Source organism: Cavia porcellus, unplaced genomic scaffold (genome assembly GCF_034190915.1).
Source record: "Cavia porcellus strain 051 isolate PalLab524CR breed Dunkin Hartley unplaced genomic scaffold, mCavPor4.1 scaffold_17, whole genome shotgun sequence".
Taxonomy (NCBI): domain Eukaryota; kingdom Metazoa; phylum Chordata; class Mammalia; order Rodentia; family Caviidae; genus Cavia; species Cavia porcellus.
The window spans coordinates 2900196-2917154 of NW_026947500.1; the positions used below are offsets into that span (position 1 = coordinate 2900196).

Genomic DNA, 16959 nt, shown 5'->3' on the forward strand with positions numbered 1-16959 from the left:
AACTACTAGTATGCAAGTATGTAACATATAACTGAAAATGAATCCAGTATGTCATGGGAAGATTCCTAAATAAGGAAATTAAAACTTCAAAATTAAACTCACTGTGTGGTACACAGCTAGGGATTGCCGTTGAAAAGGGGAGATTCAAACTTGGAAGGCTGGCCTCTGAGTGTGTGCTTTTTACCATTGTGATACAGTGCTCTTTATTGTTAGTTCCATCCATGGTAAAGTTTATACACATACTCCAAAATCTGGAAACCTGAGATCTGAAAATTTATGGTATAAGCATTTCAGATAAGGGGTATTCTGCCTGAAATACAAACCCAACCTGAGCTCTTCTCAGGTTGAAATGACATTGGACAGCTGGACATTGGAAGTGCTGTGGTAAAAATGATGTCAGGTTTTCTTTGACAACAGGATGGCCCTTCTGGCTGCCAAGAGCCCAGTTCTTTCATTATTCCAATTCAAAGCACCTCTTTAGGTACAAAACCCCAGGTCTGACTTGAATCATGTGGCCACTCCTGTCACCAAGATCTGATAAACAGAAGGCAGTCCAAGGAAGAGAACTATTCACTGCACTGCATAGTACCATATTTAAAAATGAAACAAAAACATCATACTGTTCTATAAAAAAATAGCCAACTGTGTCCAAAGTTCAGTAGAAATAAACCTCTAGTCAAATTAACAAGTTAACAAATTAACATTCCTCTGAATGCCTTATCTTCCAACTGGCAGACTGTGGAAATGAAATATTTTTAAACATACTGAGCTTGATTAATAGCAACTTACACACTTTGTGGATTTTAACCCAGGAAAACTTGTAACTATTTCAAATCCCTCATTAAGCTTTTTGTTTCTATTTCCCCACATCTCATAAACTTAAAGGAAAAAAATTCAATAGACCAGCCAAATGGAAGAGGCTTTATTTGTAAATGAACTTACAACTGGTCTACAATATATTATTGTAATATAAACAATATAAATAAATGATTCTGTAGGCCCACTAGTTTTCCATCCAGACCCACACAAAGCAATGTCACAACAATATTCTATGTGAAAATGTGCAGGTAACAAAGGTGCAATTACAAGCAAATTTAAGCAGCAGAGCGTAAGGTGCTTTCATCTGATAGTTAACGTCATCAACAACATTGAATTTCAGTTTTACTTCACTGAATAGACACAACAAATAGGAAAATCTAAAATTCATAACCATGCTATTTGTTAACATGAAAGTGCTTTTTTAAAAAAAAAAAAAATACACCAAATGAAGACTTTTTACATAAATCTTAGTGTGCTCTTATAACACAAAATTAACTTCATTTTCAGGCTATACATTTTTAAACTGTAGCTATAGAGAACAGTCTAGGAATTCTAATGCAAAGAGTGCAAAAACTATTTCATTTCCTGTGAGGAGGATTCTAATACAGTATTCATGTAAAGAATACATTTCTATATAATCCTAGCATTTTGTTTTTTGTAAAGGTAACGTTCTTTCCCTTGGTGATGATTGGTTTATGCTGAGTGGATCATCGTTGAGGCTTAATTACATGAAAGTCCTCTCTATTTTAGAACAATGGGAGGAACCAAAAGGAATTTTAAAAAGCAGATGTGCTTGAAATGTCAAAAATTTGATAGAGCTCACTGCAACAACTTGCCTTTGCTAACAAAAGTTTTTAAAGCAAAAAGACAAATTCTAATTTACTTAAGGCTGAAATACAAGGCATGATTGAAATACATGGTGAATACTTAAATTTTTAAAAATTTATTACAATGAAAGACACTGCCATCAATCCCCCTCCCTTCAGACCCACTTATCCCAGCATTTCTGCTACTTTCTGCAGCACTTCAGGGTGTGCTCTTTTGTGTTTTCCGAGGTATCAAAGTCAGGTGAGCGCGGCCACTGGGTGCTACCCGACAGAGAGCCAGGCTGGTGAAAAGAGTATGGTGTGTCCACATTCACCTTACTTACCGGATCTGGCACCGTGTGACTTCCAGCTCGTTCCCAAAGTCAAAATGAACATGAGAAGGGAACATTTAAGTGAGTCCGCGGCAGCCACACAGTGCAACTAAAAACACTCACGACAAGGGACTTCCGGAACTGCTTCGGAAAGTGGCAAGAAGGACGGGCTAAGTGTGTCTGGAGTGAGGAAGGGCAGTGTGAGGGGAATTAATGGCCAAGTATCTTTAACGTGACAAACTAGTGTCACCGTAATTTCTGATGACACCTCACAGCTTTTCACTCCTGTCAGTATTTGTGCCTGTACACTGCTGTCCACTACATCCCACCTGTAATATAAGCATAATCCTCTGCTGGGGGATAGTTTTTGGAACTCACTTTTTCCCCTTGCAAAAAACAAAAACACAAGTCATTTAAATGAGGTGACTGAAATTTCAGTCAAAAACAACTTGGAAATTATATATCCCAAATTACCACCTTTTTAAAAGTTTTAAAATTTAAAAATACATATACCAAAAAAGTAACATTAACAGCATAAAGTATTCAAAAAATAAGTACACTTTAAAAATTAAAACACATTAAAGGTAATTTTTCATCAGTATGATGGAACAATTTATAAAATGCAGCAATTTGGATCTGGCAATTTGGATGTTAATGTCTTCCAACACTTAGATGTTTTCTTGCTTCAAACCGCAACTAAATGTAAAAGTTTTAAAATATATTTTCATGAAGAATGTTAGTATCAACTGATGGATATTTAAAGCTAGAATTACGTGATTTCAAATCCTAAAATGATAAAGGAATTTTACTCAATTAAAAATTGATCCTTTCAATGTTTACTCCCCAAATACTTGTCAAGTCAAGCAAATGGTTTTAACAGTTCTGCATTTTAATGGGCACCCTTGTTTTATGCAATGTATATACTTTCTGATTCTTACATAACTTTAAAAGGTGACTCTTTTATAGTACAATAAAATTTGTGTTTAATCACAAAAGCCTATTTTGGTGACTTCCTTTGAGATTTTTCAGCTTTCAAAAACTGCTACATTGCCAATAATGGGTATAAAGGTTTAGCAGTTAAAAATGTACAATAAATCAGCATTGATTTCTATCCTGTCACCCACCCTGTCCATCAGCAACTCTGAAACATACAGGGTCAAAATAACCCTATGGAATACTGGAGTTTCAAAATGTAAGTTGTTAATGTTAAGTGCTCTTAATTTTGTAATCTATCAGGTATATGGCCAATTGATGTTAGTATATGAAATGTGTTGTAGCAATTACGGTGTGACTGTCATCTGATCTAGTTTTTTACCGAATGCAGAAAACATTCCCTCTCAATTCCAGATGTAGTCCATTCATAAGTATTAATCATTATGCTGGATGTTGATGGTGCACACCTATAATCCCAGCACTCAGGAGGCTGAGGGAGGAGGATTGCTGCATGTTCGAGGCCAGCCTGGGCTACAAAGTGAGTTCAAGGCCAGCCTGAACTGCATAGTGAAAGCTTGTCTCAAAAAGACCCAAAAAAGTGTTTTATTTGAGCCATGATGATTTTTTGGGGGGAAGATTTTACTTGTTAGTTTCTTAGTTGTATATACCACACATGATATGAACATTCAGTGGTTTGCTAAATGGCTGTCTTTAACTGTATGAATGACAATACTAACGTGTTCCATGGTTAAGTATTTAGGAAAAGGTCCTCGTTTGCTTATCTATAATTGTGTACCTCAATCCTTAAGAGAATAAATACTGTAAAGTGACCTGGGAAATGGTCTTAAAGTATAAAATGAACCATTAAACAGCCAAATAGAACAGAGCAACTTTTAAAATACTCTATTATGTGGCCTAGCAAACTGTAGGGCTGGGAGAGACCTTAACCAGGCTTTATAAGCCACAATGTGCAGGTCCAATACCGCACATTTAGAAGATTACTGTACATAACTGCCCGAAGTGTCACACACTACTAGTTAACCAACTTGAGGTGAAAACTCAGTCTCCAGTTTAGTGTGCTTTATCTTCACTCATCACGGTCGTTCAATGAGACTACCTGGTACTCACTACTGACAGATTACTTACTCATTTTTAAAATACCCAAACGAAGAAAAGGAGTATTTTTAAGACAAGCACTGTAAAGATTTTAAGCACTGGACATTTTGTTTTACTTGGTCCAAGATGAAACATTTCCTTCTTACTAAACTATGTTAAAGGCTAGGTATGGTGACACACACCTATAATCCCAGTATTTAGGCTTAGGCAGGAGGATTGCCACAAATTCAAGGCTAGTCTAGACTATGTACTGAGTTCAAAGCCAGCCTGAACTACAGAAGTGACACTCTGTCTCCAAAACACAACAAAATACAATAGTAAGACAGGTTGATGTTTCTTTCAATGATGGCTACAATGTCCATCACCCTCTCAAAACACTGAATTTTTCACTTGTTAATGCTTCACAAACATGAATAGAGAGTAATTCATGAAGTACAACCTTTAAGCAGTAAATGATGGCTGCTCCTTAAAATGATGGCTAGATTTTAATTTGGGTGGCTTCAAAGGATTTACTACATTCTTAATTGACACTATATACCATGCTAGCATTACAAATGTTTAAATTTTTTTTTTCTGGTACTGGGAATCAAACTCAGGACCTTATGCTTGCCAGGTACTTATGCCACCAAGCTATATTCTTGGCAACAAGTGTTTTAAATTATACTACTTTTTTCCAAATTAATATTTCTAGACTTCTTTTAAACATTTTTTTCTTCCTAAATAAATTCAAACTGAACACTACTCATACTACTCAGAGCAACAGTACTTTTGGACAGGCAAAAGTTTTTTCTAACAAAGCTTTAGCCAAACATTCACTTTGCACCTCTTTTCTGATTAAAATCATCAGCTTTAATACGATTAATGTTTGCGGGCTATGAAAAGGAGGGAAAGTTTGTGGCAAACACTTCCCCAAAGGTTCCATGCAAGACCAGGGCTGTACAGGCAGCAGGGGGAGCCCTTGTCCAGAGAGGCTGCCCTGCAAACGCAAAGGGGGCACGGACTTGCCAGACTGCCCTCTGGAACAGGACGCTAATAATTACATCAGTGCCTTAAAAGGCTCCTTCGTCATGGCAGAATTCTAAATTAAATAGGTGCTACAAAATGCAAACTTTGGAAATCTTTGCTAATGAAAGTAAACATTCTTTTGAAAAAATGGCTTGTATCACTGGTATGAAGGAACCACTATATGGTGATACATTTTATACATTTCTAAAAAAAGAAGGTATCTCCCCAATTTTTAAAAGATGTACAACTTAGTTTTCTTTTTAGTAATATGGTATGTTAATTCTCCCCAACACTGTCTTTGTGCTTACCTACACTGAATCAGTCTCCTGAGATGAAACTGAATATTCTAGAATACCAGCATTGGTGAACATGGGTTACACCATTCATGTTATGATCCATACTACTTTCACCCAAGAGAGGTATGCTTGTGTTTACGGAAACTGGGATAGCAGAGACTCCCTAAACGTTTAGTCACCCAATCCTTAGACTAAGACACAATCTAACAAAATACTATTTTAAAATGACTTTATTATATTCTATATAGTAGGTCCAAATGTGGTACCTGAAAGTGGCCTTTAAGTTTTTGACAAATATCCTCCAATTATAATAGCTGTCATATTCTAAAATTAAAGTATCACTAATTTATGTGTTACTGGTACTACTAATATCTGTGCTTCTAAGGTCAGGGTCAGTGTTCAGGGAGTAAAAGAATACATTTTATCCAGGTAAATCTTGACAAATTATAGGGGCTAGGTGTATAGTTCAGGAATTGAGTGCAAGGTCATGGATTCAATTCCCAGCACCACCAAACACAGATCCTAAACTTGTATATTACCATAACGGGAACCAAACAACTGTAATTATGTTGCACTGCTGATAAAGGTCATATATATACTAATGATTTTACTTAATTAACTGTGCTCTCCTCTTGGGTCTGGAATACTTTTTGTCTTCTCTAATTCCCACTTTTCCTCCCAGAAACCCTTCCAAAAGTTAGTTAGTTATATACATGGTACACAAGAAACAGGCTGAGCAAACATGTGCAAAGCAGGGCCAGTTTCTACTGCTCAAAGATGTCACTGAAACGTGGCTGCAAATACAGTATTAGAAAAGCTGCTGAGGCTGCCTCCCTCTGTAAAATTAGTCTCGTTACAAAATCTCCAGAAATTTCAAAGATTTCTCAAAGAAGAGAAGTTTTAATGTACTTTTGGAAGCAAAAAGCAACTTTAGAGGAGCAAATGAGGTAAAGCCTTTAATGGCATTAGCTAACTCACAGTGCCAATAGATTTCATCTACTGGACAGAGCTCTAAGGTCGGCTTTGTTAACATACATCTGTAATCATTTACTCTTTCCAAAACTGTTTATACACATGAAAACACAGCCTAATATTGTAGGACTATTGCTTCCCTACATACTTATGCCATGGGGGTACCAAAACTCTGCAAACGTATACACTGAACTTTAAAATATATAACTGAAGAAACAATGAGGGGGCACCATGACAATGTCAATCCAAGATTTGTATTTCTGAACAGATGTCTGATTTTAATTTTACACTTAATACGTGGAAAAAAAACTATGTGAAAAGTTATGCAAAGCATAGTCACAATAATACTTGTTTCATACGGTTCTATGTATTTCAACATAGTAGGAAACAAAAATACACAATGGGATAACCTAAAAAAATTTCTATTTTAAGCTATGTAAAATGTGAATATCAAAATTAAAAGTGCAGAAAGTTTTTCAGTGTTGAAGTGAGCTAAATTAACAAAAGTCTGTCTCATTTCCATTCTCAATCACTAATACTTCTCTCCTCATGTCCTGCCTTCTCTGCTCCTAGATGACACCCCTTCAACAAAGACCTAAAAGAAATTCTGTTTAGAGGATTCCAAACAAAAAGAGTTATATGCCACTAGAAACATGACAGGTTTTGGACAGTAGTCTGTCTCATGCTATACTGATTATATCAAAGCTGTGTCTAACACATGTCTATGCAAGGATTGATATACAGTAATGTCATACAAAAATAATTTTACAAACAAGCTCTCAGTTTGTTTAGTTTTCTAGGAATATAAAGCTTAAAGCAAATAAAAATTATCATCTTCTCCTCAACAGGAAAAGAGTGCAACAGTTTATAGAAAATGCAAACACAGGTAGCAAAATTACAAATACCTCCCATCTGCTTGTTACTATCCGCTTGTTATTCTTTTTTCCCAGTCCTAAAACATTTAATAATGCAAAAGGAAATGAAATAGTAGCACTCTTCCTACCTACATCATACTGAAATGGCTCAAAGCTCAGAAGATGGACAGCCAGTGTTACATATATATATATATATCCATTATCTGTAAATGAAGCTTTGAAATTAAGGTGATTACATCATCTAGACACATACAGATGCATCACTGGTAGAACTACCAGAGGACAGTAAATGAGCCACTTCTACAGAAAACAATTAACTTTAAAAGTGTGTTTTCTGAGTATGTTATGAATGAGGACAATAGAAGATCAGACTAGTTTTAAGATTTAGAACTACAAGGAATCCAATTGAAATCCCTCTGCTGAGTTTCTTCTCAATATTTAACACAGTGCTTGGCACAGGTGCTTACATACAGAAAAACTGCTATTAGTACAGGAAGTAAAAAAAGGAAAACTTCCAAGATGATTCAGAGTTAACACCTTAAAGGCTACAGATAAAATAGTAAAGAGAGAATCATTATTGCTAGGGGAGTCTATCCCTGAATATTCAGTGTTACCAACAATAAAGTTTTAATTCCAGGGAAGATTTTCCTCTGTGCCTCCTCCTTCACATCCAGTGGGCAATCTTACTACTGCTTACCCTATGTGTTCTGAAATTGTAATTTTAACCTCATGTTTACTAATAAATGAAAACTGGTTATAGAGTACTACCTTTCCTTAAGACTTTAATCCAGTAATTAAAAATGTAATACAAAGAAATATATAACATAGACTACAAGCTATTGTGGGTCTGGAACATGAGCCTTATATTACATATTCTAATCCTACACATGACTATCAATAAACAGCATTTTTAAAAACATTACTACACAAAGAATCCCACAAAGCATACATTCAAACAAGAGGCATCTAAAGATTAAAAAAATTACCCGCTGTATTTTGTATAAAAATAATCAACATTTTCTAATGTACACAAAGCCAAAAGATAAACATCTGTGATGTCTTTAGTGACATCTTTGATTTTCTACTAGCTCAACAAAATCTTTTGGAAAAGAGCAGTGAAAATGACAGAAACTCACAGACTCCTTTAGGCCTTCCTTTACTGAGTTTCTGTGGCCAAATATCAGTGTGTGTTCCTTCAATTATTAAAATATCTCAATCATGTGATAAAGATACAAGAAATGATTAGAACAAAGCCTTTGTAATCTCAAAAACTTGATATTCAGGACTATAAAGCTCTTAGTACTCTCACATTTTTAGTGTCACAATTCTATAAAAAATTGTTCGTAAAGTAAAAAAATTTTTAAATTAGATAATGAACGAGAAATCACTCAGCAAGTGCTTTGCAGGAAGCATGCAAAGAGTCAGTAAAGAAAAAAGGACTATGCATTCTAGCTAGATTCGGCATATTCAATATTAGAAAACAAAATCCAAAGAGCAATCACACATCCACTGCAAACTTCTGTTACCAGAAAAGATACAATGGATTATCAGTATAATGTATTATGCTTCAGTGCAAAGGAGCACAGAAATATGAAAGATAGTATGATTCAGTACTGAGGGTCAAATTACTTCAAAGCTAGTCTTTATTTTTAGGCCAATTTTATGTTTTCTCCCCTTTGTCTATATGTAATACATTTGGAAAAATACTTCAGAACATTAATACTCTGAATAATACTCCCATTATTTATGTATTTCTTATGCCCATCTTTCACATCTCCCTTTGGGTGAAAAAAAGTAACATATACCATCCCTTCCTCATCCGTTTCTCAGCCTTGGCACTGCTGGCATTTGGATCGGACAGTTCCTTGCAATGGAGGGCTGTCCTGTACACTGTGGGATACGTGAGAATGTCTCTGGCTTCCTCCTCCTGGACAGGAGGAGCAGCATCAAGCTGTGACAACCAAAGTATTTCCGGATATTTCCAAATGTCCTCTGGTGAACAAAACTGTCCTCCATTAAGAAATACTGCTCTAAAGTAGAAAAACTGAGAGGAAAAGTAATTTTGTGACTCAAGCCAAATTCTTAAGTCTGAAACAGACTCTTGATCTCCAGATCAGTATTATTCATGGTACCATACAATATTTTTGTAGAGACAAAGTATTTACCCAAAAGATAGGATTTTTAAATTTAAACTGATAATTCATTATAGATGATTCTGTGACTGGACTCCTAAATTATTTAATATCTCTATGACAATTTGTAGAAAATTAATAGGGTACAAAAATGTACAAGAAAACAATCAAAAGAAATGTGAATCATTAAATTACATTCAAAAGGATCCTTTATATTAATGATAAAAATCACTTTAAAAAAATTATCTAGTATAACATGTTTCTTTGAAAAAATACCATGGCCCTCTATATCAAGTCTTTCAATGTTGCATGTGAACTGTAAAATTAATTTCACCAATGTTGGCTAATTATGAAAATGTACAATGATTTTTTCTGTAGAAGAAATGTCAGCATTTGATGTGGAGATCTCAATGTGCTTGGCCATCCACTATAGTAAGTGTAATATTTTAGGCCAGATTAGGCCTTTACCTTATGAGTCTGCTTAAGAAGAGTAAAACTGGTGTTGTTTAAAAGGCCCATGTTCCTGTTAAGACTCTTTCAGAGAGTTGATCCGTGCACAGATCTTTAGGGCTGGGCCTAACTTGATATTCATTGCACTCATGAGATGGTCTTCTTTTAGTAAGAGAAGGGCCTGTCCATCAATCTCTTGTGCTCTGAACTCATCTGCAATATCCTGGCAGCCTTGAATTTAATCAGAAGAAGGAAATTAGAATTAGACAAACAGACATTACTTCTAACAGTCTATTTATGTTCTCATTGGATCTGAGAATGTGAAATATAAGCTGAAAAACAAGTGAAATTTACTTATAGTATTCTAGGGTTCATTTGAACTATTTGTTAGCATTCTGAAAATAAGAATTTGAAATCAAGGTCCAACAATCTACTTAGAAGTCTAGCTCTAAAAATAGTATTGTAGAAATAGAGGTAAAAATGTACAGCAATCCATCTATACATAACATTTACTTTACAAAAAGGACTATGGTGTCACCTCAAAGCATGCCACACATGCAGATTTGGGTTAACCAGTTATACTTACTAAACGTATCTTTGACATGTTCTTTGCATATAGGCACAGAGAAATACAATATAATGCTCTGCCACATAAATAACAATCTGGAAATATTTTCTCAAGTATTAGAGTACTATTTTCATTATCATTTATATTTTAATTTATGACCTTTATTGCTAGCTACAGCTAAAACATTTTTTATACTGACTACAGTATTCAAAGCCAGTCTGAACTACATAGAACTTGCCTCAAAAAACTGCAGTATCATTGCAGTGTTGCTAAATGTATTATACTGCTCAATTTGTAATTTTCAATGCAAATCTATCACTGATCTTATCTCCATTTTTCAAGAAAACAGATTTTCACTGAAATTATGAGCTTGCAGGCTAATCTCCAGCCAAATAATATCTTAGCTTTCTGTCTAAACTGAATGCTTCAGGATGTTTTTACTGTCTACTACAATTTTTGCATATAGCTAGTTTATTCTGTAACTTTTCCACTAGAAGTAAAAAAAAGAAAAAAAAAAAACGGATTAAGTGACTTGAGCTGACACAGGACAGCATGCAAAAACATGGAAGCTTCCTTCTAAGAAACAAGAACATTTTTAAAGTGAATATAAGACTAAAACCTAAGTTGTTACATGTTTTATTAACTATACACTGTGGGATAGTATTCAGTATTCTAAGGAAAAATATGAATCATGATACATCTTTGAATATCACAACTGTACTAGAATGATTTTCCCCTTCCACTGCTAATCTTCCTGATTATAAAAAATAGTAGTATCTCTCTTATAACCCTAGGACCAAACACAAAACACTATGTATTCTCATTGATACATAAGAGAAGACTACATATGTGAATAAATGATGAACAAAAATTAATCTACAGAAGCGCTGTTTATAAGACATACGATTTTTCCTGTGTTCAGCCATCTATTCCTGAGTAGCCATCTATTCTCTTGGTTATTTTTTTTCCAGTGTCCTCTCTTAGTTTTATCTTTACTGTTTCCTCTTTTAATAATTTCTCAGACTTTAAAATTTGACATTTCCTTATAAAACTTGTGGTTTTGTCTATTTACCATATAAAAGAAACTATACAGATGAAATGGTACTACTCACCATAGAAAAGTCCCTTTTCTTTTTCCAGAGGTAGCTCTCAATAAAACTGGGCAGACAAAACTGACTAATCTTGCATCTAACTGTGACTTATCCTTCTTTTTATGGAAGAACTAATGTTCTCTTCAGTCTTACTTGTAAGAGCAGGAAAGGAAAGAAGACAGGACATGACTTACTAAGATTCAGCAAACAGGAGCAATGAGAAGTAATGAGGGCTGCAAGAGCTACATTTGAGAGTAGAAAAAAGGAGTTCTCCAAGAGGAAAACATAATTGTGCTCTTTTTCCTTTATTGTGAGATTCTTCTTGAGATGTCTTCTTATATGGGACACTAAATGTATTCACAAGACAATGAACAAAAAATGTTTTGGGAAAGAGCATGATTAAGTAGGAATGCAGTATCTTCAGAATTTTAGATTACATCTTTCCTAAGCTAACTACAAAAAGATACAATAGTATGGAAATGATAAAATGACTCTTTGGAGGAGGGTCAAAAGCAAGAATGTTTTCAGTGGAGAAAAATTTTTAAATGTACACGCTCAAGGCACATGAAGCTAAGTTCTTTGAGTTTCTGACATCAACATCTACATCTGTAAAATACAGCCCCAGCAAGATGTACAAAATATACACCACTGAAGAAGTCAGCTTGGCTGGCTTTCACTTCACCAGTACCAACCGCAGTATAGGTGTAGACAGATCTTTGTGCACAGGTGTCAGTTCAACTTTGCAAGTATCCAGTTACCTCTCAAGCTAAATTCAAAACAAACATACCCTGCACAAAAACTAACTCACTAAAGCAATAAAAGGATCACTTGCAGGCTGGGGATTTAGCTCAGCGGTGTAAGCGCCCGCCTTTCAAGTGTGAAGTTGTGAGTTCAATTCCCCGTACCAAAAAATAAAAAAATTAAAAAGGATCACTCGCCACTCAGTACTATAGAATACACAAGCCCCTAAACTAGTATTACAAAAACCAGCAAATATTTGTACATTTAAAAAATGATCTGTACTTTATATGCCTATAGAGAAATCAAATCCGTGGATTCAGAGATCAATAAATATAGAAAAACTTTTACAAAAGGCAGTTCACCATATCAAGGAAGAGTTAAAGAAGATAAGCCTCAATTAATTGGAAAGAACTGTAATGTGTTCTTTTTGTGTGTGCGTGTGTGTGTGTACTAATGATTGAACCCAGGGACATGCTACTACTGAGCTATATCAGTGGTATATAGCAATTGGCCAGCCTGCCTATCTGCCTATACTAATAGTAAAGACTGAAGCCAGGGCCTGCCCACCTAGCTATTTTTTGAGACACTGACTTGCTAACCTGCTCAAGCCAGTTTCATGCAATTCTCTTGCCTCAACCTCCTGCATACAGAAGGACAGGCATGCATTGCCATGCCTGGCTAGAGAAACTTTTTAATGCACCAGAAGTTATAAGAGTAATTTTTCATTTTCTTCTAAGAGGTCTGAGATGTGAGTGCACCACGTATAAGCTCTAAGAGAGTCCCAACAGACTGACTGATGGGATTATATACAAAGAGAAGAGAAAACCTTAGATGCTCTAATAAGAAAGGAAGTCTATCCTAATTGGAAAAAATATATAAAAGAGATTAAAAATTTTTTAAGTTTGTTCACATGAATAAAGCTTGAGAAAAAGACAACGTAAGGAAAATAAACTGCACTGAATGAATTGAAAGTCAGAAGGACATTTACAAATGTCAGGGGGCCAGGAAAAAATGAAGATTAAGGCATTTTGGGGATAAGATTTACTTTAAGCTACAGGTACTATTCAGAGAAAACTTTGAGAAAGGCAGGTAACTGATCACAAAAATAAGCTTATTATTTAGCTTGTCAAAGAAATTTGAAAATAAATACTATTTCAATGGCAAAGAAAAAATTTAAGCAGACTCTAAATCAGTGTCAATGGCAAAGAAAAAATTTAAGCAGACTCTAAATCAGTGTCAAGGGCCAAGGTTATGGCTCAGTGGCTCCTTGGCAAGTATAAGGTCCTGGGTTCAGATCCCAATGCCAAAATCAATCAATCAATCAGTACCAAGCAATTCTGAATTATAAAGCAGTCTTTTAATGCTATATAATGTTCTCTAAATCACTGACCACAAAATCATCTGTAAGTGGTATACAAGCTACAGCAGGCTATTTGTATCACTGAAAGCTCTGAAAGGTTCACCATTATTGCTAAAATTAAGAACTTTGTCTTTTAAATGGATGAAAACATCAAAATGAGAGCAGAACAGGAAAACATAAATAAGGTTACTCTTAGTATCAGAATGACCATAACTGAATTTTAGCTGTCTACTTGAAAAATAGAATTTCATAAGTGCTCTTGATATATACTGAAAAGAACTAGAAGACTGTAGTTTCTCTTAAAGGCATCCACTTGAGTATTTTTTTAAAAAACCAGAATTTAACCATATTGTATATGGTGCTGATTAGCTTTCAAAAATGTAAAAGCAAAACGAACAAACATATATAGAACCTCTCTTACTTCATTTTTTTTTAAAGGGTAAGGAACAAAGAAGAAATAAAAAAATAGAAGAGCAGAAGAGAAGAAGTATCTGATTCAATCTCTCTACTAACCTCTCAAGAAAAACAGACTGAAGAGAAGTGTGACACCCAGCTGGGATGTCACAGCAGAAGCAGATTAGTCAGTTTTTATCGACTTGGGGGTTATGAGAAAACACCCAGTTGTGCTGACAGAATCGTACGCAAGAGAAAACAGATAACATTTCAACAGCAAATGCCATTTAACTTAGACATATACACAGAACTTCTCTAGCTTATTTGTACAAAAAGTATAGACAGAGTATGGGTGTATAATAATAGTATTAATGTCAAGGTGGTGAATTACATACCAGGCAAAGAATGGATGAAGGCCCAGACATCATCAACTGTCCATATAGATGGCTCTGTCTGGGAAACTGGCAGCAAATCACTGTTTTCAGGCATTTTTCTAATTCTTACATCACGAAGCTCGCGTTCTCTTTCCCGCTCACTCTGTCTGCGCAGGCGAGTTGTCATAGCAGATGGCACAGAATCTTCATGCGAAGCCAAGTCTTCTTCTGCAGATGGATAAGTAATTGGAAGCTGGAAGACGCAGTACAAGTAAAATACAGCTTTGTACTTTCCTTGCATTTCTGAAAAGGGCATTTTACATGGAAGAAGGTTTCTACACACCTGCCGAAGGATATGTTCTCTTGCTGCCCCTTCAGGGCCACTTGGACGACGGCCTCGATGCCCAAGACTCTGATTATCAGGCTTTCGATTCCAACGACTAAGTGCAAATTTTTTAGAACAGCTAACATTGTACCTACAAATTCAAATGAAAAAGCACATTAGAAGATATTAAAAATATTAAAAGATATTAATATTAATATTAAAAGATATTAAAAATACATAGTAGGGGCTGGGGATTTAGCTCAGTGACATAAGCACCTTCCTTGCAAGCAGGCAGTTGTGAGTTCAATCCCCGGTACCGATAAAAACAAAAAAGACAAAAAAAAAAACCATAGTAGTTAATTACAACTTTGCAATTATAAATTGGTAAGATTCTGCTAACTTGGGGCTTAGCTATCTCTAACATGACATCTGCCCAACTTGATACTGGGCCCAGAAAAACAACTTATCTAAGAGTAACTTCTATGTTCTCCTTCTAGTTCCAAAATAAACCAGCCCTTTTTGCATGTGCGCAAAGCCCTCTTCAAGCTCAAGATTCCACAACTACCCAAGCATACCACCCCCAGCCCCCAGTGAATCTGTTTCCTTTTTCGTGCGTATAGATGCTCCTTCCAATTGGCTGTTGATATGTCATTTTGCCCACCTCCCAAACTTCTCCCCCAGCCAGAACTAATAAAAATACTTCCACTTCTTTGTTCTCACCTGAAGGTGCATGTGTCCTTCCCTTGCCTACAATAAAGGCCTCTTTTTCCTTTCTTTGTCTATCATGCCAAAATCTTACCATAAATCAATAGGTGTTATATACTTGATTTAAGCTGAAACACCTCATTAAGTAAATTTATATTGTTCAATGGATTGATGTATGCTACAGGTAAAAAATAGCCTCTGTATACATGGTAATGTATACTGCAATATAATACTGGACACCTATAATAAAGTATTGATGTTTTCTCTTGATTACAGCACAACAGTGAAAGACTTTCTGCAAAATACAGAGAATAAATAATTTTCAGAGCAACAAAAAAATTCAAGGTTCCAGTAGAAAATTTTGGCAATAAATATTTAGAATGTCTGTTCAAACTGATTTTCCCAAGTAATATTTTCTGCAGAAAGATTTTTTTAAAAAAGGAAACTGATACAGCAGAGAGAAGATCTCATGCACCTAGCAAAAAGACTTCTCAAGCATTACTAATTAAAGAGTGAGCCGAGCATAATAGCAGCATCTGTAATCCCAGCTACTTAGGAAGATGAACCAAGTGGATCACGCAGCCTGGACAATTTAGCAAGACCTTGTCTCAAAATAAAAGCAGAAAGGGCTGGGAATATAGCTCAGGGGTAGAGCTCTTGCCTAACATGTATAAGGCCATGGGTTAAATCCCAATCCCACACCCCCCTGAAAAAAATAAAAGAGTGAAAACATAAAAGTTACACAAGAAATTCACTGCTTTCACTAGTCAGGAAATTCAGAAGTATGTAATTCTTTAAGATTGATTTAAAAACTTTTATCCAAAGAGACTATCTAGTACTGTATTTTTTAACACAGATTTTTTACAAGACATGACAGTAGTTTAAAAGAATCCAATGCTGTTTAGTAGGTTCCAAAGCCCTGGTACAAGATTTAGCAAATTTTTCCTATTCAGGACCACATAGTAAGTACTTTAGGTTTTGTGGGGCACACAAGTCTGTTAACTCTGTCAACACGGTGTGAAAATGGCCATAGAAAATACTGAAAGACTGTGACTATGCTAGTGTTTTCGGATACTTAAATTTGCATGTCACATAACTTTCATGTGTTGTGAAATATTACTTTTTTATTTTTGTAATCATCTATAAAAATTTAAAACCATTCTTAACTCAAAGGCCATTTGAAATATAAGTAGCTGGGAGGAGTTGGCCTCAGTGAGTTTTCCTAGAAAGATGAGCAAGAGATGACTATCTAAAGAAACCTCTGAAAAGCTATAGAAAGAGAAATATATATAGCTTTTTTTGTTTGTTTGTTTTGGTTTTTTTTTTTTTTTTTTTTTTTTTTTGAGATAGGGTTTTGCTATGCGGTTCAGCCTAGCCTTGAACTCACTTTGTAGACCAGGCTGGCCCCAAACTTACAGCAATCCTCCTGTCTCAGCTTCCGAACTATTCAAAACTCTCATGCTCTAAGAAAAAAATCCTAATTAACTTTGCTTTTGATAGCCATTCAAGACCAATAGCCAGATACCAAAAGAAATTTTCCTCTCCCTTGTTTTATGAATATATAAAGAGGTGGAAATAAAGAATCCTATGAGAATGAGTAGCTATTTTCCCTAGTAAAAGTGTAACAATGTCTTGATGGTCATTTAATTTTACCCTAAAACAATTC

At 35.2% G+C, this 16959-nt stretch overlaps 1 protein-coding gene across 12 annotated transcripts in view; it reads right to left on the reverse strand.

The window, feature by feature from the left end:
* Window positions 1-900: 900 nt before the first annotated feature.
* Phc3 (polyhomeotic homolog 3) overlaps window positions 901-16959 on the reverse strand; it is an 82986-nt gene continuing 66927 nt past the window's right edge. For 7 of the 12 annotated variants that reach the window (XM_063227138.1, XM_063227132.1, XM_063227141.1 and 4 more), the window contains 2 exons: window positions 14285-14739; window positions 901-9967 (listed from right to left, as the gene is read on the reverse strand). In XM_063227138.1, the coding sequence (XP_063083208.1) occupies window positions 9813-9967; window positions 14285-14739 (610 nt within the window). In that variant the 3' untranslated portion in view covers window positions 901-9812. The remainder of the gene's footprint in view (window positions 9968-14284; window positions 14740-16959) is intronic. The other 5 variants (XM_003463528.5, XM_063227140.1, XM_063227137.1 and 2 more) reach the window with 2 other exon arrangements.